We start from the raw sequence: 19,922 nt of genomic DNA, 5'->3' as shown, positions 1-19,922 counted from the left end.
CGACCCCAATGATCTGTTAGAAAAACCAAGGTCACCCTGGCCAGAGGTTGCTGGTAAAAACAAGCCATGAACGTTTCATCACACCCCAGGAGTCTAGGAGCTCCTGGTTTTACATTTCACTGCTTTTTTATGCATTTTAATAACAGTTGTAGGAAGTCCCTCCTATCTCCCCCTATCTAAGGGACTTGAAGTCCCAGCAGCTCTGGTTTTGGCTAAGCAGGATTTGCCCTGTTAAGAGTTGGTTCTCAGCACTCCCTGTGCAGTCAAGACAAGAGGAATACACACGTCCAGGGCACAGCTGCCACCAGGCAGATGAAGGTAATTACACTACAGAAGTGCTCACTTCTCTCTGATGACCAGAAGGATTCCCAGAGGGACAAGCTCTGCTTGACACCTCTCAGATTACACGAGGTGAGTCCCACTCTGTGTTGACATCCCTACACTCGAGATGTCTGTATTCCATTACTTAGACAAAGAATACCATCAAAATACAGAAGCCATCCTTTGCCAATTCCCTTCCTCATGGGCAGGCCTCTGACGCAAACATCCTCTCCCCATTCATTGTCATGATCTTGACCTGTCAATCCCAGCAGGAATTTCAGGGGAATGTCCTAACCTGCTGCAGTCACAGCACCTTCCCTGTGTGGGAGGATATTTTCCTGAGAGAACAACAGATAAATAATCAATGTAGCAAGAACAGACGGGAAGTGTCCACTGCATGCAATTCTGTCTTAGTGATCTCACATCCAGGTGTTTGATGTGCTTGTAAAAGACAATAGGTGGTGAGGATCAGAGAGTATTTCTCCTACTGCTTGGCAGGGTTGGCTGGGGTTAGAGCTGTGCTCCAAGTGTTACTCAATCCCCAGATAGCTGCTGGTACCAAAGATCACCTGGCATGAAGATGAGCTCAGGCTAAACTAGTCATGGGCTAGATTCAAATTCTGGTTCCTGAGCAGTGCAGTCAAAAGCTCCTTGTGCAGGTGACTCGCTCAGAGTCAGACCTCCTGCTAGACCAAGGGCCAGCCCATGGATGCAACTGAGCAAGTCCAAAGTTTATGCATCCTCTGGGCTGACTCTTCTCCTTGGGATCCAACCTTTCCCTGCAACTGTGTGTTCCTCACAGTGTTTTTTTCCACAGCAGGCATTGGAGTCAGGATTGCTTTAGTCAGGTCACCTGTGATGACAGTCCATGGCATTATAACATCAAAGGTAATAGGGGTCATTGGGGATGTGTATTCAGTGTTGTTCTCCTGCCCTGGCCTTGACTGCTGCCTCTAGGGATTTATTAACCATCTCCCCCAGTCTGTGGGGAGAACAGGAGAGGACAATTTTTCCCAGCCTTTTACCCCCTTCTCTTCCTTCAGGTCTGCTACAACAGTTTTTGAGAACAATGAATTCCCTCTGGATGTTAAGGACAGCATATTCTTATTGCTAATTCTACTATGTCTCCTCTGTACAGTTGACATCATGTTTAGAGACAGGACAAAGATTTCTTGGCAAGTTGTCCAGAGACCTGCCCTAGGGATGAATAACCCTGAGTGGCAGGGAATATGGGACAAAATGGACCAGCTTTTGAAGGAGTATTCTGCTCCTGTGGTTTTGAAGTTCACCCCTGCCCAGGTGCAGGGCCCTCATAAAGGAGCAGAATATTTGAAAGAAAACTACTGTGGCCATTCCAGAGAGATGCAAAATTATGCAAAGTGCTGGGCCTTGGCTACTGCCTACTGGACACTGCCCCTTGGGGTACAGCACCTTCAGAGGGAGGGGAAGGAAAACAGACCCACGGACACCACCAAGGCAGGTTGCAGAACTGGAAGCCCTCCAGCTGCCTTTAGATATCGCTGAATGAGAGAAATGGCCAACACTCAATCCCTGCACTGACTCGTGGAGGGATGGTAGCAAATGGTCTCTCAGGGTGGTTGAACTGATGGCAAAGGCCGATTGGCAGTGCAGAGGGAAACCCATCTGGGCTGGTGAACTGTGGGAAGACATCACTGCCCAGGAAGAGATGTTGACTGTGAAAGTATGTCATGGACATGCACATGACCAAGGAGTCGGACTATGGAACAACACTGCAACACCTGAGGCTCTACCAGTCGAGCTGACCCTGCCCATTCAGAATCCTTATGTACTGGAGACAAAGTCCCTGTGGTGCTTATGAGAAATGCATTAGGAAGGACAGTTTGGATTAGTCCTGCCTCGGGCAGAGGCAAACCCACTCGTGGGATTGATTTTGCTCAAGGACCTGAGTGCATTTGGGGAAAGTGGGGGAAACACGATGCGTACCTCAGGGGGATTTGATTTTGGGTGAGAACCATCTGTAAGCGTGGATTGCATATCTAATACTGGTTGCTGAATGAAACTGCCACTGTAACCAGGAAATACCATGGACAATGAGTATGGACTCATCCGATTGCACCAGTCATGGAGTCTGCTTTGCCCGTGACGCTGATCGGTGAGTGATCTGTCCTGATACTTATCTCAGCTCATAATCCTTTGTTATATTTCTCTCCTCTTTCCTATTGGAGATGGGAGTGAGAAAGCAGCTTTAGAGGGTACCAGGCATCCAGCCAGGGTCAACCCACTGCAGCAAATCAGTTTTTGTGTGCAGTCTGTTCTGTCCGACCTTTCTGGAAAGGGATCGGAGGGCTTTGGGGGTCTTGGGTGTTCCTGTTCTCCCCCTGCCATCCATGCTTACTTCTGGGCCTCATTCCTACACATGGGCTGTACTGTGTTGTGCTTATCTCCAGGAACTCCAACAAGGATATATGTGCTGCCCTATGTCCACATGGCCCCTTCTCCAGCCACATCTTGTTCTTTCTCGTGGTGTGTCATTACCAGCAATCCTTGGCAGACTCCACAGCCATGCAGCTATTGGGGTTTGAGACATACACATTAGCCCCTCTTCTGATGTTTTACAGCCCCCAAGGACATAGGTCCAGGGTGAGAGATGAGACACTGTAGGATGGTGAACAACAGCTGCTGAGCTGAGAAGTTGAGGCTCAAGCTGGTACCTCTAGAAGTGACACAGCTTGTAGGAGCTGTTTGCAGCCTGATCCACTTGGTTCATGCACATTCCCAGCAGGAGTAACTGCAGTCTGATGGGGACACTTTAGTACATGTGATGGCATCTTTAGTTTGGACTTGGACACCCCTCCTCCTGCAAGGATGCTCTGGGGATTGTGACATCACCAGTGGTGGAAATTTCAGCAAGAAGCAACTTGTGGTGTATATGTAAGATGACCCTGCAATCCAGCACTGGAGCAAATAATTTTTATTATGAACTACTCAGGAACTACATGAACTGGCACACACTGATCTTTCGATTGACACATTGAATACACTGAATACATTGATTATATTGGATACTCTGAATATATTTTATGAAATCCTTTAGCCATAAATCTGCAGAAAAGGTTCAGAAGCACAGCAGAGAATGAAGTTATCCAAGCGGTTTATCAGAGAAATTTATTTCTGACTGGTCAAAGCTTCCTGTAGATCTGATGCCTGAGCCTGCCTATCTCAGACCTCAGCTCCTGCTTCTGCAAGGTGCAGGTTTCAAAAGCAAGCAAACAAAATCTGGTTACCAGCATCACAGAATCACTGCATTGCTGAGGTTTGGAGGGACCTCTCAAGATCTCCTAGTCCAGAGCCCTGGTCAAACAGGCTCAGCTAGAGCAGGTTGTCCAGGATCATGTCCACTTGGGGCTTGAGCATCTTCAGCAATGGAGACTCCACAACACCTGTAGGCAACCTGGGCCACCCTCGTCCCACAGCTTTCCTAAGGAGGGGAGGGACAGCACATTCTGAGGGACAGCTAATGAGGAGAGGAAGGAACTAAGACCTGTCTCTGGGCATGGAGCAAAAGGGAAACAAGGCAAAGCCCTTCTGGTCTCACTGAGAAGCTCTGATTTCCTTGTCCATGGGCTCTTCTCCACCTGTTCCCTCCAGACTGCCAGGGCAAGGACTCATCCCTAAGAGCTCTCTGCCAGCATGGGCAGCAAAGCAAACCAGCTGGAGGCTCTGCCCACCTCCTTCTCTCTTTTATTAGAGCAGGAGGAGGAGTTGCTCTGAAGGACAGAGCTGGAAACCCACCAGAGAAGGGAGCAGGATGGACACTGCACAGGACATTGGTCCGCCTCTCCTCTGCTCTCATGAGACCCCACCTGCAGTGCTGCCTCCAGCTCTGGGCCCACAACAAGAGGAGGCCACGAAGGTACTCTGAGAGCTGGATCACCTCTGCTCTGGAGACAGGGTGAGAGAGCTGGGGGTTCATCTGGAGAAGGCTCTTAGGAGAATTTAGATCCCATTCCAGTACCTGAAGGGTCTCCAGGACAGTTGGAGAGGGACAAAGGCACGGAGTGACAGGAGAAGGTGGAATGGCTTTAAACTGGCAGACTACTTATCAGGGAGAAATCCTTCCCTGTGAGGGTGGTGAGGCCCTGGCATAGGTTGCCCAGAGAAACTGTGTCTACCCCTTCCCTGGAAGCGTTCAAGGCCAGGTTGGACGTGGCTCTGAGCAACCTGGTCTAGTGGAAAGTGTCCCTGCTATTTTGCAGGGGGGTTTGAACTGGATGACCTTTGAGGTCCATTCCAACTCAAAGCATTTTGTGATTCTGTGATCTGTGGGAAAAGCCTCGGAGCCTTTAACGCCCGGGATGTGAGGCTTATGTACGGGGACAGTCATCGTGGAAGAGAGAAACATTTTGCATTCCATACAGCTGGGCCAACCTCTTCTCCAGGTGCCCCAGAGAGATTTTCCAGATCCTGTTGTGCTTGTTGTTGGCAATGGCTGCCCAAGCACTCACAGTGTTGTTCCTGGTCTTGCAGCAGGCACCAGACCAGATGTGGCTGGGTACATTAACCCTCCCACCGGCAATGGAGGAGTTCCCAGGCACAGCCCCCACAATGACGAAGATTTTGTCATTTTGACACTTCTTGGTTTTCTGGCGCATCGTTTGCTGCTCGTACTTTTTCCAGGCTTTTCGGTTGAGTTTTTCGTCCATGGGCACTATGTTGGTGAGGGTGAAGGTCGCATTCCTGCTGGCCAGGGTGTTGTGGTGGCCATTGGGGTTCAAATGGCCACGGTCCCAACCGCTGTTCTCATAGTCTGCGCTGACAGCCTGGCTTTGCATGATTTGCGCTCTGGTGATGTTGTATGCACGTTCAAGGGCCTGCACTGTGTACATGTCTTGGGGCAAATTGTCATCTATCAGCTTGACAGATAAGAAAGAGGAAAAGGTGTTAGTGTTGGGGATGGGAGTAATGGAGCAGGTTTCCCTCAAGAAGAAGTCTCTGAGTGTCAAGAACACATTTTTTCCTCATCTCAGTCTATGTAAATACATGAAACTGAGAGAAATCCTGTAGCTGCCCCTCCTGGATGAACACAAGAGCTTTTAAGACAAAAGAAGCTCAGAATGTGACTTCTCTCCTCTTGACTTGTGACCTTCGTGATCCAGCCTGAAGCCTGAGTTGGGAATGTGGCTGGATACATGAGATACTGAGCATTTTCCACTCCAGCTTTGAAAGGAGAAAGGTCTGGTGAGAAACCTTCCCTGACACAGCTGGTTCCCTTTCAACCTGTCTCCAAACCCACTTCTACCCCACATCCTCCCACCCCCAGTCTGTCATTCTCTGATTCCATCTGTGGCTGCTACAGGTGTACCACACTCCTGGAACACCAGGGTTTGCCTCCTGTAACCCCAGACACAGGGAGACGTGTTGAGAAACCAGTCCTAGAGGTGAGGTTTCCCGGGGGAGGCAACAGATCACTGCAAGGATGAAGCCTTTTTGTTCATTAATCAAAAAGACCTCGATGCAAATGGGATCTGCTACTGCAGTCCTAATAATGTGTCTCAGAGCTGATCTGGGACAGCAAGCATCTTCTGCAGCCTCACTGCAAAGAAGTTAAAAATTATCAGCCTCTCCAAGGAGCTCATAATCCTGAAAGAGTCCTGAGGAACCCAAGTACTGAAAAAAGACCTCTGGAGAAAGTTACCAAATCAAAGAGTTTGCAGGAGGCCTGGCTCCGTGATCCAGGAGTAAAAGGGCCAGGTTGGATGGAATTCTGAGCAACCAGGTCTAGGGGAAGGTGGCCCTTCCCATGGAATGGGGGTTGGAATGAGATGATCTTTGATGTTCTTTCCAACACAAACCCCTCAGTGATTCTATGATTCTACAGAATGAGAGAAGCTTTATCCCAGCTCTAAATGTGGAGACTGCAGTTGTGTAATATCATATTACTTGTTTGAGTTCCAATGAGTACAGAGTGGAAATGTTTTTTTTTTTTCAGAATTCCAACACCTTTCTGTTCATCTTTGGAAAAACATATTTCTTCTCCCTCTGGAACAGGGCAGATGGCTTTCTTCTGTCACTCATGAACACCTAAATTCCATCCTGCTGCTCTGTCCTTAGCAATGACCTGAACTTCCTCTCTTTCTGTTCCATAATTCCCTTGGTCTTTTTCACTGGAGATCTGAAGGACATTTGGGAGAGCTCTGTTGTTTGGGGAGATCTCAGTGTCTGGTGAATCCTTCTGAACCAAGCCTGAGGCAGCAGTGCTCAGGGGCAACTGGCCATGGCTGGAGATCACCCCCTTCTGACTGGACTGACACTGATGCTCCTCACTTTTCACTGCCTGAAATAGCACTCAATACATTCCCCAGGGTTCACCAAACCCTCTCATCACTCAGTGCCTGTGCCAAGGCTTTTTCCCTGGGCCATCTCACCCAATTCTGAGTTTCTCCTCACTTCTCTCAGGTCCCTTACAAAAACAAATTCAGTCTTAACTGTGAGAAATTAAGCTCTGTCAGGGATGCAAAACATCTCAGGGCAAAGTGGAGATCAGAATCCAGCAGGACTCTTGATCCCCCAAATTTAGCTGCTGTTGGATGCCTTTTCCCCATCACTTGATCTCCCACCACAGCAGGGCACAGAGAGGGAGGCCATTTGAATTTGGCTTTGGAATGGAATGGAATTTGACTTATGTTGCTCTCAGGTCAATGCAGAAAACTGGACACCTTTGAGATAGGACTTCTGCTCCTGCTGCTGTTTGAAATGCATCAGAGGAATCATGTGGTGCAGGTGTTTGAAATGAGATGAGATGAATCCCACCCAGTGGGTCCATTTGCATGTGTGTGTATGGGGGTGGGAGGAAATAGAGATGTTTGGTTAAATGCTGCAGTTCATCATTTAGTGACTGGAGAGTGAAATGCTGTAAGAGAGGACACTCACCTGGGGCTCAACTGTCCATGTGTGGTTTGTGTGGAACTTTCCAGGCTCGTATTTGTAAGCAGAGTACATGGGAATACGCTTCTGTCTGTCGTACAAGGTGGCAAAGAAACGCTGGCTGTTTAAGGTCTGGCAGATCCAGGCTGGGTTCTGTGGCTTCATTGCTGCATCTGGCGGGGTGTTATCATAGAAGAACTCAAGACAATTTACAAACAATGGCACCAGCTCGCCGTGTCCCAGCCAAAGGCAGCTCGCCCAGACCTGCAGCAGCAGCAGCCAGAGCATCGTGGGAGGATTTCAGGTGAAGGGCTCTTGCTCCCCTGGAAGGCAAATGCAGAGAGACACTCAGCTTGGAGAGAGCTGACCATGGCCTGCAGTCATTTTTGTGCAGGTGGGACACAACTGGCTGACAAGGGGACTATGAGAGACCAAGAAGAGGGTACTGTCTGGCCTCCTGGATATGGAAAAGTGCCAGGGCAAACAGGATGAAATCTTAAACAGGAGGCAGCAGTGGGAGAATTCATCTTATCCCAGGAGGGATCCAAACCCACCTCATGTCCAATCCGCTCTCACAGCAAAGTTATGTGACTCTGAGGGTCTGAGGCACAGCAGTGGGACAAGGTCACCTTGTCCAAACTCCCGGAGTTGGACAAGTTCCTGTACAGTAAAGGGCACTGTTGCAGGAATTTCTATTTCTTCAACAGAAACAAGTCCTCTTTTGTCTGGCTCAGCATTGACATGATATTCAGCACTCAGTGAGATCACTGCTCTTGGAGACAACACTGAAAATTCCCTCTGATGGTGGCAGCCAAGTAGGGAGCTTTGTCTTCTTTCTGATGCACCAGAGGCTTAAGGATAGCAGTGATATTTCCATTTTCAGTGCTATAGACAATACTTAAAAGGCTATTTTAAAATCAACAGAGTGATTTTAAAATAATTAGCATTTTCAAGAAGGCAGGCAGGAGAGGCAGCTGGAAGGATTCATGGGACAGAAAGCTGCTGCAGTCCACCTGACACTGCAAAAGGGTCTGGGCTGAGGACTGTGGAAGACTTGACAAGGCACCTTGCACATTTGCTCTCTTCTGACCCTTTGTCCTGACCTTTGTCTCTTCATATCCAATCGGTTCAGGATATAGAGCTACACACACCCTTGTCTCACCCAAGGCATCTGGTCCTTTTTCTCTTTACCAGCCCTGGATCAGGAACGTGGGGACGAGTGAGAAGGAAACTCAAAATATGAGCCACCAGCAGTGGCTTTGTACAGTGCTCTGCAGAGCAGGACCATCTCTGCCCCAAATCAAGCAGGGAAGTTCCTGAAGGTTCTTTTGAACCAACGCCTCCATTAGCTTAAAAATATATCCCACTTACTCAATATCAGATAAAGAGAAACCAATTTACCATAGGAAATATCGGCTCAGGACTCTGCTCACAGCCCCAGAGTGGCAGAGGACTTTGAAATGTCTCTGCTGCAGTCTGAGACTGGCTGTTCATATATGATCTCCTGGAAGGAAGAGTTGTAACATCTCCCATACAGGGTTTCAGATTAAGTTTGCCCAGGAGTGTAGCCCGCACCTATGTTTGTCCCGAGGTTTTTTGCAAGGTCATGGGTGGAATTTTGGTCCTCCATAAGCTCAGCACCACACCTCACCCCCCTCCCTCCATTCTTATTTAACGCTATGGTGTGAATTTTCCAGGTGACTTGGCTTGAATTTCTCTCCCAAATGGATCCTTCTGTGCCCTCCTTAATACAAAAAGTTAAAGAGCTGCACAATTCAGTGCATGCATAAACTCTCATGGAAGGCAGATGGTGGAGCTCAGCAACTCCAGCCTATGCTTTGTATGATCTCTTTATTCCAAAACTAAGGAAATACTTGAAATACTGGAGTCAATGTTGAGAAAGGAGCAAGAGCTTACCTTGAAGCAGAGTCTCAGAACAGGCAGCTGAGCCGCTCCTTGCCTCTTCTCCCTGGAGAAACAGTTGGCTGATCCCTCAGGAGTCCCACTGCAATATATAACAAGTTGTAAATCTGATAAACAGGGAATTCCACAGAAAAGAGAAGTTTTCTGTTGTTAATCAGGGGAGATTTGTTCATCCTTTCACAGAAATTGGGTGACAGTTGCTATTTGCAATTTCTTCTGGGTTTCTCCAAAGGTAGCTGACTTGAAGCCACAGGTCAGGAGCAGTTAACTGGGTCTGATAACATCCCTGTCCATTTCCTCATTCCCCAGGGGCCACAGCCACTGCTGCTGCAGCACCCACACAGGTTTCTGTTCCTGGCAGAACATCTCTGGTGCCCTTTGACCAACCTGTCTCGGAGCACCCCCAGATGTCCACAGTCAGCTCTTCTGCAGCCTCTCAGGAGATAATTAATATGACCAGCCTGCATATTTTCCCTTTCTGGATTGCCAAGGCTTTGTAAGAACCCATATTCCTGCCACCAGCCTGGGAAAGAGAAGGTCTTGGGGACACATTAGAGCCCCTTCCAATTCTTTAAGGGTGTCCAAGAGAGCAGGAGAGAGACTTTGCACAAGGGCTGGGAGTTGATAGGACAAGGTGGAATGGCTTTAAACTGAAGGAGTGTAGATTTAGTTTGGATATGAGGAAGAAACTCTTGGCTGTGAAGGTGGTGAGACAGTGGCACAGGTTGCCCAGAGAAGCTGTGGCTGCCCCATCCCTGGAAATGTTCAAGGCCAGGTTGGATGGGACTTGGAGCAACCTGGTCCAGTGGAAGGTGTCCCTGCCCATGGCAGCAGATTGGATCCAGATAATCTTGAAGGGCCCTTCCAAGACTCAAAATGAGTCTTCTATGAGTCTATAATCCTTCATTCACTACTAAACTGGACTCATTTTCATCCACTTCCAAACGTCTAGGAATACTGGAAAAGAAGTTGGTTGTCACCACCAGAAATGACCAGAAGAAATGTGATAGACCCAAGTGTGTTTGAAGGAAGTCGTTGAGTCCTGTGGTTTATTTTGTCCCTGATAACCTGGAACTGGCATCTTAAAGTGGTTTTGAGGCAGATAAGGGACAAGGCTGATAAGAAGCAAATTCGGTAGAGCTGGAGTAATCCTTTGTATCATTTTTATCATATTTCCTCCTTTCTGATGAGGCCCAACTGGCCTGACAAAGCAGCTGTTGCAAGAAGCAAGGCCAAACTGTGCTCATGTCACTAGAAAGATCCATAAACCACCAAAGACCCCCGGAGCATCCCCTGACTCAGTTCCACAGTGTAGCACCACACTGTGTAAAACCCCACTCCAGGGAAGGCAGTGGGGCATTCTCATGAGAGCTGGAATGAATAGAACCCATCCAACTCTCTGTGTCTCTGGCCCCCACTCCCAAAGGATCAAGGCTACAGACACTGAAATTGGAGGTCTTGTTGCCCGATCCATGGGTGGTGATCTCCTTCCTCTCCACTATCTGCTCTTGTCCTTTCCTTCTCTTTCCTTCTGTCTTCTCCTTAGATTTTTTCTTCTTGACATTTCTATACTTTTATAGAAAACAACCAAAATGGCTACAAACATCCTTTCCACTGCAACCCAGTTGTTTTAAAATAAACCTGCCTCGTACAGACACTGGTCATTCAGCATCATGTTGACCTCAATGATCTATTAGAAGAACTAAGGTCATCCTGCCTCGGAGGTTGCTGGTAAAAAGAAACTGTGAACCTCTCATCATACCCCTGGGGTCTAGGAGCTCCTGGTTTTCCATTTCACTGCTTTTTTATACAATTTAATAATAACAACTTAATAACTGGCACTGCTTTGCCTTTCATGTCAATATAGGCACTGCCTATGTGTTGTCCAGAGCTGTGCACTTCCTGGATGGAGAAGTGCTGTGAGTGATGTTGAATGAGCTCTGCTGCTCATTGATCCAGCTCCCATGGGGTCTCTTCTGTAAGACAAACCTCCATTTCTTCAACCTCGAGAAAATCCTATTGGATCTTTCCAGTCTTCTCCCAGTTGGGAGCTGAGAGATACACAGATGAAGGACTATTGATAAGCTTTCCATGTCATGTATGAAAAGAAACAGAAGTAGCAGCACTTTTCTAAGGAAACTGGATCAAAATCCAGATCTGCCTTCTCCATGTCAATCTTCTCCTGATTCCCACCTCACTTTTCTTTCTATCAGAGCCTAAAGGCAGCTGCTCTCACCGTGGCAATGGAGACAACAAGAGCACAATCCCTGGTGCTATCGGGCACTGCCCAGGGTCTGTGCTGGGATCTGGTTCCCTGTGCTCAGGTGTCCAGAGCCACTGGAGATGCCCTTGGGGAACCTCCATGGCCTCTGGTTGATGGCCCAGATGGGTTTAGTGTTCCCCAGGATTCTGCAGCAGATCAGCCCCACCGGGGCTCTCACACACCTCAGGGCACCTCAAGGGCCCAGGGTGCATCTGTTTATGGAGCTGAGCCAGGCCTGGATCTCTGATGGCTGGGATCAGAGCTGGGACACCCAGCCCACCTGGAGACCCCTGCATGTTGCTGCCTGACTTTGCACCTCAACCCCACCCACTGTTTCAGTGCAGCCCCCAAGGACATTGGTCCAGGGTGAGAGATGAGGCACTGTAGGATGGTGAACAACAGCTGCTGAGCTGAGAAGTTGAGGATCAAGCTGGTACCTCTGGAAGTGACACAGCTTGTAGGAGCTGTTTGCAGCCTGATCCACTTGGTTCATGCACATTCCTAGCAGAAGTAACTGCAGTCTGATGGGGGGACACTATTGTAGGTGTTATGGCATCTTCTAAGTGGATTTGAACACCCCTCCTTCTGCAAGGATGCTCTGGGTGCTGTGATATCACCAGTGGTGGAAATTTCAGCAAGAAGCAACTTGTGGTTTATGTGTAAGATGACCCTGCAATCCAGCACTGGAGCAAATAATTTTTATTATGAACTATGCAGGAACTACATGATCTGGCACACATTGATTGACACATTGATTACATTGATTATATTGAATACAATGAATACATGTCACAAAATCCCTTAGCCATAAATCTGCAGAAAAGGTTCAGAAGCACAGCAGAGAATGAAGTTATCCAAGCAGTGTATCACAGACAGAAATTTATCTCAGCTCCTGCTTCTACAAGGTGCAGGTTTCAAAAGCAAGCAAACAAAATCTGGTTCCCTGGATCACAGAATCACTGCATTGTTGAGGTTTGGAGGGACCTCTCAAGATCTCCTAGTCCAGACCCCTGCTCAAGCAGGCTCAGCTAGAGCAGGTTGTCCAGGATCATGTCCACTTGGGGCTTGAGCATCTCCAGCAATGGAGACTCCACAACACCTGTGGGCAACCGGGGCCACCCTCGTCCCACAGCCTTCCTAAGGAGGTGAGGGACAAGTCAGCAGCACACTCTGAGGGACAGCTAATGAGGAAAGGAAGGAACTAAGACCTGTCTCTGGGCATGGAGCAAAAGGGAAACAAGGCAAAGCCCATGTAATTGCAGAGAGAAGCTCTCATTTCCTTGTCCATGGGCTCTTATCTGTGGCAGAAAGGGTGAACATGGTATAAGAAGGATGTCGCAAGGAGCCATGGGAGATGTAGTCTCCACAGCAAATTCCCAGAGAGAGTACTCAATGGAGCCTGCCCGCTGGGAGGGCTGGCTAAGAACTGTGGGAAATACGTGATGTCCCGGGATGTGTATAAGGGCTTGTTAGCGCGCGAACAAACCAATTTACAGCTGCGCGTGCATCTCTTTGGTCCTTGAAGATACAAGTGCTAGACTTCTCCAGCTGTTCCCTCCAGACTGCCAGGGCAAGGACTCATCCCTAAGAGCTCTCTGCCAGCATGGGCAGCAAAGCAAACCAGCTGGAGGCTCTGCCCACCTCTTTCTCCCTTATATCAGAGCAGGAGGAGGAGTTTCTCTTGGACACAGAGTTGGAAACCCACCAGAGAAGGGAGCAGGATGGACACTGCACAGGGCATTTGTTCCTCTCTACTCTGCTCTTGAGAGCCCCCACCTGCAGTGCTGCCTCCAGCCCTGGGCTCACAATATGAGAAGGACACAAACCTGTTGGGGTTGAGTCCAGAGGAGGTCACAAAGGTACTCTGAGAGCTGGATCACCTCTGCTCTGGACACAGGCTGGGAGAGCTGGGGGTGTTCGTCTGGAGAAGGCTCCGAGTAGAATTTAGATCCCATTCCAGTACCTGAAGGGTCTCCAGAAGAGTTGGAAAGGGACTTTGAACAAGGGCACATAGAGACAGGAGAAGGGGGATTTAAACTGACAGAGCACAGGGTCAGGCTATATATCAGAAAGAAATTCTTCCCTGTGAGGGTGGTGAAACACTGATACAGGCTGCCCAGAGAAGCTATGTCTGCCTCATCCCTGGAAGTGTTCAAGGCCAGGTTGGACATGGCTCTGAGCGACCTGGTCTAGTGGAAGGTGTCCCTGCCGTTTTGCAGGGGATTTGGAACTGGATGATCTTTGAGGTCCATTCCAACTCAAAGCATTCTGTGATTCTGTGATCTGTGGGAAAAGCCCCAGAGCCTTTTACACCCAGGATTTGAGGCTTATTGTCGGGGACAGTCGCTGTGGAAGAGAGAAACATTTTGCATTCCATACAGCTGGGCCAACCTCCTCTCCAGCTCCCCAAGAGTGAGTTCATCGACCTTGTTCTGGTCGTTCTCGGCAATGGCTGCCCAAGCACTCACATTGTTGTTCCTGGTCTTGCAGCAGGCACCAGACCAGATGTGGCTGGGTACATTAACCCTCCCATTGGAGATGGAGGAGTTCCCAGGCACTGCCCCCACAATGACGTAGGTGGTTTGACAGTTTATGCTTTTATTGGCCATCGTTTGCTGCTCGTAGTTTTTCCAGTCAACTCGGTTGAGTGTTGCATTCATGGGCACTATGTTGGTGAGGGTGAAGGTCGCATTCCTGCTGGCCGAGGTGTTGTGGTGGCCATTGGGGTTCAAATGGCCACGGTCCCAACCGCTGTGCTCATAGTCTGTATTGACAGCCTGGCTTTGCATGATTTGCGCTCTGGGGATGTTGTATGCACGTTCAAGGGCCTGCACTGTGTACATGTCTTGAGGCAAATTGGCATTTATCAGCTTTACAGATAAGAAAGAGGAAAAGGTGTTAGTGATGGGGATGGGAGTAATGGAGCAGGTTTCCCTCAAGAAGAAGTCTCTGAGTGTCAAGAACACATTTTTTCCTCATCTCAGTCTATGTAAATACATGAATCTGAGAGAAATCCTATAGCTGCCCCTCCTGGATGAACACAAGAGCTTTTAAGACAAAAGAAGCTCAGAATGTGACTTCTCTCCTTTTGACTTGTGACCTTTGTGATCCAGCCTGAAGCCTGAGTTGGGAATGTGGCTGGATACATGAGATACTGAGCATTTTCCACTCCAGCTTTGAAAGGAGAAAGGTCTTTGGTGAGAAACCTTCCCTGAAAAAGCTGGTTCCCTTTCAACCTGTCTCCAAACCCACTTCTACCCCACATCCTCCCACCCCCAGTCTGTCATTCTCTGATTCCATCTGTGGCTGCTACAGGTGTACCACACTCCTGGAACACCAGGGTTTGCCTCCTGTAACCCCAGACACAGGGAGATGTGTTGAGAAACCAGTCCTAGAGGTGAAGTTTACCAGGAGGGGCTACAGGTCACTGCAAGGATGAAGCCTTTTTGTTCCTTAATCAAAAAGACCTCAATGCAAATGGGATCTGCTACTGCAGTCCTAATAATGTGTCTCAGAGCTGATCTGGGACAGCAAGCATCTTCTGCAGCCTGACTGCAAAGAAGTTAAAAATTATCAACTTCTTCAAGAGCTCGTAATCCCCAAAGAGTCCTGAGGAACCCAAGTACTGAAAAAGGACCTCTGGAGAAAGTTACCAAATCAAAGAGTTTGCAGGAGGCCTGGCTCCATGGTCCAGGAGTAAAAGGGCCAGGTTGGATGGGGCTCTGAGCAACCAGGTCTAGTAGGAGGTGGCCCTTCCCATGGCAGGGGGGTTGAACTGAGATGATCTTTGATGTTCTTTCCAACACAAACCCCTCAGTGATTCTATGATTCTACAGAATGAGAGAAGCTTTATCCCAGCTCTAAATGTGGAGACTGCAGTTGTGTAATATCATATTACTTGTTTGAGTTCCAATGAGTACAGAGTGGAAATGTTGTTTTTTTTTTTTCAGAATTCCAACACCTTTCTGTTCATCTTTGGAAAAACATATTTCTTCTCCCTCTGGAACAGGGCAGATGGCTTTCTTCTGTCACTCATGAACACCTAAATTCTATCCTGCTGCTCTGTCCTTAGCAATGACCTGAACTTCCTCTCTTTCTGTTCCATAATTCCCTTGGTCTTTTTCACTGGAGATCTGAAGGACATTTGGGAGAGCTCTGTTGTTTGGGGAGATCTGAGTGTCTGGTGGATCCTTCTGAACCAAGCCTGAGGCAGCAGTGCTCAGGGGCAACTGGCCATGGCTGGAGATCACCCCCTTCTGACTGGACTGACACTGATGCTCCTCACTTTTCACTGCCTGAAATAGCACTCAATACATTCCCCAGGGTTCACCAAACCCTCTCATCACTCAGTGCCTGTGCTAAGGCTTTTTCCCTGGGCCATCTCACCCAATTCTGAGTTTCTCCTCACTTCTCTCAGGTCACTTACAAAAACAAATTCAGTCTTAACTGTGAGAAATTAAGCTCTGTCAGGGATGCAAAACAGCTCAGGGCAAAGTGGAGATCAGAATCCAGCAGGACTCTTGATCCCCCAAATTTACCTGCTGTTGGATGCCTTTTCCCCATCACTTGATCTCCCACCACAGCAGGGCACAGAGAGGGAGGCCATTTGAATTTGGCTTTGGAATGGAATGGAATTTGACTTATGTTGCTCTCAGGTCAATGCAGAAAACTGGACACCTTTGGGATAGGACTGCTCGTCCTGCTGCTGTTTGAAATGCATCAGAGGAATCATGTGGTGCAGGTGTTTGAAATGAGATGAGATGAATCCCACCCAGTGGGTCCATTTGCATGTGTGTGTATGGGGGTGGGAGGAAATAGAGATGTTTGGTTAAATGCTGCAGTTCATCATTTAGTGACTGGAGAGTGAAATGCTGTAAGAGAGGACACTCACCTGGGGCTCAACTGTCCATGTGTGGATTGCGTGGAACCTTCCAGGCTCGTATTTGTAAGCAGAGTACATGGGAATACGCTTCTGTCTGTCGTACAAGGTGGCAAAGAAACGCTGGTTGTTTAAGGTCTGGCAGATCCAGGCTGGGTTCTGTGGCTTCATTGCTGCATCTGGCGGGGTGTTATCATAGAAGAACTGAGGACAACTCGCAAAGGAATTCACCACCTCGCCTCGTCCCAGCCAGAGGCAGCTCGCCCAGACCTGCAGCAGCAGCAGCCACAGCATCGTGGGAGGATTTCAGGTGAAGGGCTCTTGCTCCCCTGGAAGGCAAATGCAGAGGGACACTCAGCTTGGAGAGAGCTGACCATGGCCTGCAGTCATTTTTGTGCAGGTGGGACACAACTGGCTGACTCGAGGACTATGAGAGACCAAGAAGAGGGTACTGTCTGACCTCCTGGATATGGAAAAGTGCCAGGGCAAACAGGCTGAAATCTTAAACAGGAGGCAGCAGTGGGAGAATTCATCTTATCCCAGGAGGGATCCAAACCCACCTCATGTCCAATCCGCTCTCACAGCAAAGTTATGTGACTCTGAGGGTCTGAGGCACAGCAGTGGGACAAGGTCACCTTGTCCAAACTCCCGGAGTTGGACAAGTTCCTGTACAGTAAAGGGCACTGTTGCAGGAATTTCTATTTCTTCAACAGAAACAAGTCCTCTTTTGTCTGGCTCAGCATTGACATGATTTTCAGCACTGAGTGAGATCATTGCTCTTGGAGACAACACTGAAAATTCCCTCTGATGGTGGCAGCCAAGTAGGGAGCTTTGTCTTCTTTCTGATGCACCAGAGGCTTAAGGATAGCAGTGATATTTCCATTTTCAGTGCTATAGACAATACTTAAAAGGCTATTTTAAAATCAACAGAGTGATTTTAAAATAATTAGCATTTTCAAGAAGGCAGGCAGGAGAGGCAGCTGGAAGGATTCATGGGACAGAAAGCTGCTACAGTCCACCTGATACTGCAAAAGGGTCTGGGCTGAGGACTGTGGAAGACTTGACAAGGCACCTTGCACATTTGCTCTCTTCTGACCCTTTGCCCTGAGCTTTATCTCTTCATATCCAATCGGTTCAGGATATAGAGCTACACACACCCTTGTCTCACCCAAGGCATCTGGTCCTTTTTCTCTTTACCAGCCCTGGATCAGGAACATGGGGACCAGTGAGAAGGAAACTCAAAATATGAGCCACAAGCAGTGGCTTTTTACAGTGCTCTGCAGAGCAGGACCATCTCTGCCCCAAATCAAGCAGGGAAGTTCCTGAAGGTTCTTTTGAACCAACCCCTCCATGAGCTTAAAAATATATCCCACTTACTCAATATCAGATAAAGAGAAACCAACTTACCATAGGAAATATGGGCTCAGGACTCTGCTCACAGCCCCAGAGTGGCAGAGGACTTTGAAATGTCACTGCTGCAGTCTGAGACTGGCTGTTCCTATATGATCTCCTGGAAGGAAGAGTTATAACATCTCCCACACCTGGTTTCAGACTAAGTTTGCCCAGGAGTGTAGCCATCACCTATGTTTGTCCCGAGGTTTTTTGCAAGGTCATGGGTGGAATTTTGGTCCTCCATAAGCTCAGCACCACACCTCACCCCTCCTGATTCTTAGTCAACATTATGGTGTGAATTTTCCAGGTGACTTGGCTTGAATTTCTCTCCCAAATGGATCCTTCTGTGCCCTCCTTAATACAAAAAGTTAAAGAGCTGCACAATTCAGTGCATGCATAAACTCTCATGGAAGGCAGATGGTGGAGCTCAGCAACTCCAGCCTATGCTTTGTCTGATCTCTTTATTCCAAAACTAAGGAAATACTTGAAATACTGGAGTCAATGTTGAGAAAGGAGCAAGAGCTTACCTTGAAGCAGAGTCTCAGAACAGGCAGCTGAGCCGCTCCTTGCCTCTTCTCCCTGGAGAAACAGTTGGCTGATCCCTCAGGAGTCCCACTGCAATATATAACAAGTTGTAAATCTGATAAACAGGGAATTCCACAGAAAAGAGAAGTTTTCTGTTGTTAATCAGGGGAGATTTGTTCATCCTTTCACAGAAATTGGGTGACAGTTGCTATTTGCAATTTCTTCTGGGTTTCTCCAAAGGTAGCTGATTGAAGCCACAGGTCAGGAGCAGTTAACTTGGTCTGGTGACATCCCTGTCCATTTCCTCATTCCCCAGGGGCCACAGCCACTGCTGCTGCAGCACCCACACAGGTTTCTGTTCCTGGCAGAACATCTCTGGTGACCTTTGACCAACCTGTCTCGGAGCACCCCCAGATGTTCACAGTCAGCTCTTCTGCAGCCTCTCAGGAGATAATTAATATGGCCAGCCTGCATATTTTCCTTTTCTGGATTGCCAAGACTTTGTAAGAGCCTGTATTCCTGCCACCAGCCTGGGAAAGAGAAGGTCTTGGGGACATGTTAGAGCCCCTTCCAATTCTTTAAGGGTGTCCAAGAGAGCAGGAGAGAGACTTTGCACAAGGGCCTGGAGTTGATAGGACAAGGTGGAATGGCTTTAAACTGAAGGAGTGTAGATTTAGTTTGGATATGAGGAAGAAACTTGTGCTGGTTTAAGTTAAACCAGCAGGGGAAAATGAACTCAGTTCAAAAGAGAGATTATAAATCAGAATAACAATTGAATAAAATAATACAATAAGTACGATTATACAGACAACAATTGGTTTTAACCCACAAAACCCAAGTGTATAACCCAGCACCCTGGGCCATGAACAGAGTGGTGTTCTTTGGGTCCCCTGAGTCCAAAGTAAAGGGAGAGGGGGAAAACCTATTGGTGAGAGTGCTGTTGCAGTCTGTCAAAAGTGGTGGTTGCAGTCCAGTCGAGAGTGGTGGTCTGCAGTCTGGTTGAGAGCAGTGATCTGCAGTCTTCCCCTGGATCCCACGAGTGGTAAAAAAAGTTCCAAGACTCCAAGATTAGATATCCTCCAGTTCAGGCAGGAATGCTCAGTACTTTCCTCAGGGCGGGGAGTTTCACAAAGGGTGTGAGGAACAGGGGGCCACCCTTCTGTACTGCAGGCCTCTTAACACCTACTTTGTAGCCTGAGGAGTCAGGCTGCTCTAGGCAGAGGGTGTAAATAGTCTACCGAAAACAGTTTCTGGGAAATGGCATGGAAGGCTATAGAATACACAGTTTTGGGTTACACCCATCCAGTGATTAACTGGTCTCAGCTGTCCTAACTAGGACAAAACTCTTGGCTGTGAGGGTGGTGAGACAGTGGCACAGGTTGCCCAGAGAAGCTGTGGTTGCCTCATCCCTGGAAATGTTCAAGGCCAGGTTAGATGGGACTTGGAGCAACCTGGTCCAGTGGAAGGTGTCCCTGCCCATGGCAGCAGATTGGATCCAGATAATCTTGAAGGGCCCTTCCAAGACTCAAAATGAGTCTTCTATGAGTCTATAATCCTTCATTCACTACTAAACTGGACTCATTTTCATCCACTTCCAAAGGTCCAGGAATACTGGAAAAGAAGTTGGTTGTCACCACCAGAAATGACCAGAAGAAGTGTGATAGACCCAAGTGTGTTTGAAGGAAGTCGTTGAGTCCTGTGGTTTATTTTGTC

General features: G+C 48.2%; 3 protein-coding genes across 3 annotated transcripts in view; all 3 read right to left on the bottom strand.

Moving 5' to 3' along the window:
- Positions 1-9,241, bottom strand: part of LOC127474466 (endonuclease domain-containing 1 protein-like) — a 47,542-nt gene extending 38,301 nt beyond the window's left edge. The window contains exon 1 of the mRNA XM_051795247.1: positions 9,145-9,241. The gene's annotated coding sequence lies outside the window, so the exon portion shown is untranslated. The remainder of the gene's footprint in view (positions 1-9,144) is intronic.
- The window catches only part of LOC127474472 (endonuclease domain-containing 1 protein-like), a 48,120-nt gene extending 38,877 nt beyond the window's left edge, over positions 1-9,243 (bottom strand). The window contains exons 1-3 of the mRNA XM_051795261.1: positions 9,145-9,243; positions 7,234-7,550; positions 4,319-5,216 (exon numbers count right to left, since the gene is read on the bottom strand). Of these exons, the coding sequence (XP_051651221.1) occupies positions 4,668-5,216; positions 7,234-7,515 (831 nt within the window). The 5' untranslated portion in view covers positions 7,516-7,550; positions 9,145-9,243 and the 3' untranslated portion in view covers positions 4,319-4,667. The remainder of the gene's footprint in view (positions 1-4,318; positions 5,217-7,233; positions 7,551-9,144) is intronic.
- Positions 9,244-13,740: 4,497 nt separating this feature from the next.
- Positions 13,741-18,310, bottom strand: LOC127474474 (endonuclease domain-containing 1 protein-like). Its single transcript, XM_051795264.1, has 3 exons — positions 18,212-18,310; positions 16,305-16,621; positions 13,741-14,283 (listed from the first exon to the last, which is right to left on the bottom strand). The coding sequence occupies exons 2-3, from the start codon at positions 16,584-16,586 to the stop codon at positions 13,741-13,743; spliced, it is 825 nt and encodes a 274-aa protein (XP_051651224.1). The 5' UTR covers positions 16,587-16,621; positions 18,212-18,310.
- Positions 18,311-19,922: the final 1,612 nt, after the last annotated feature.

This window comes from Manacus candei, unplaced genomic scaffold (assembly GCF_025592945.1).
Source record: "Manacus candei isolate 608988 ecotype Guabito, Panama unplaced genomic scaffold, ASM2559294v1 h1tg000042l, whole genome shotgun sequence".
Taxonomy (NCBI): domain Eukaryota; kingdom Metazoa; phylum Chordata; class Aves; order Passeriformes; family Pipridae; genus Manacus; species Manacus candei.
The sequence above is the reverse complement of the archived record's forward strand: the minus strand, read 5'-3'. Positions and strand labels throughout refer to the sequence as shown.

Excerpts from the sequence above, each read along its gene's own strand:
- LOC127474474 (XM_051795264.1), bottom strand. The coding sequence starts at position 16,586 with ATGCTGTGGCTGCTGCTGCTGCAGGTCTGGGCGAGCTGCCTCTGGCTG. Across the intron at positions 14,284-16,304 it reads CATGGACAGTTGAGCCCCAG|CTGATAAATGCCAATTTGCC; the intron begins GTGAGTGTCCTC and ends TTATCTGTAAAG.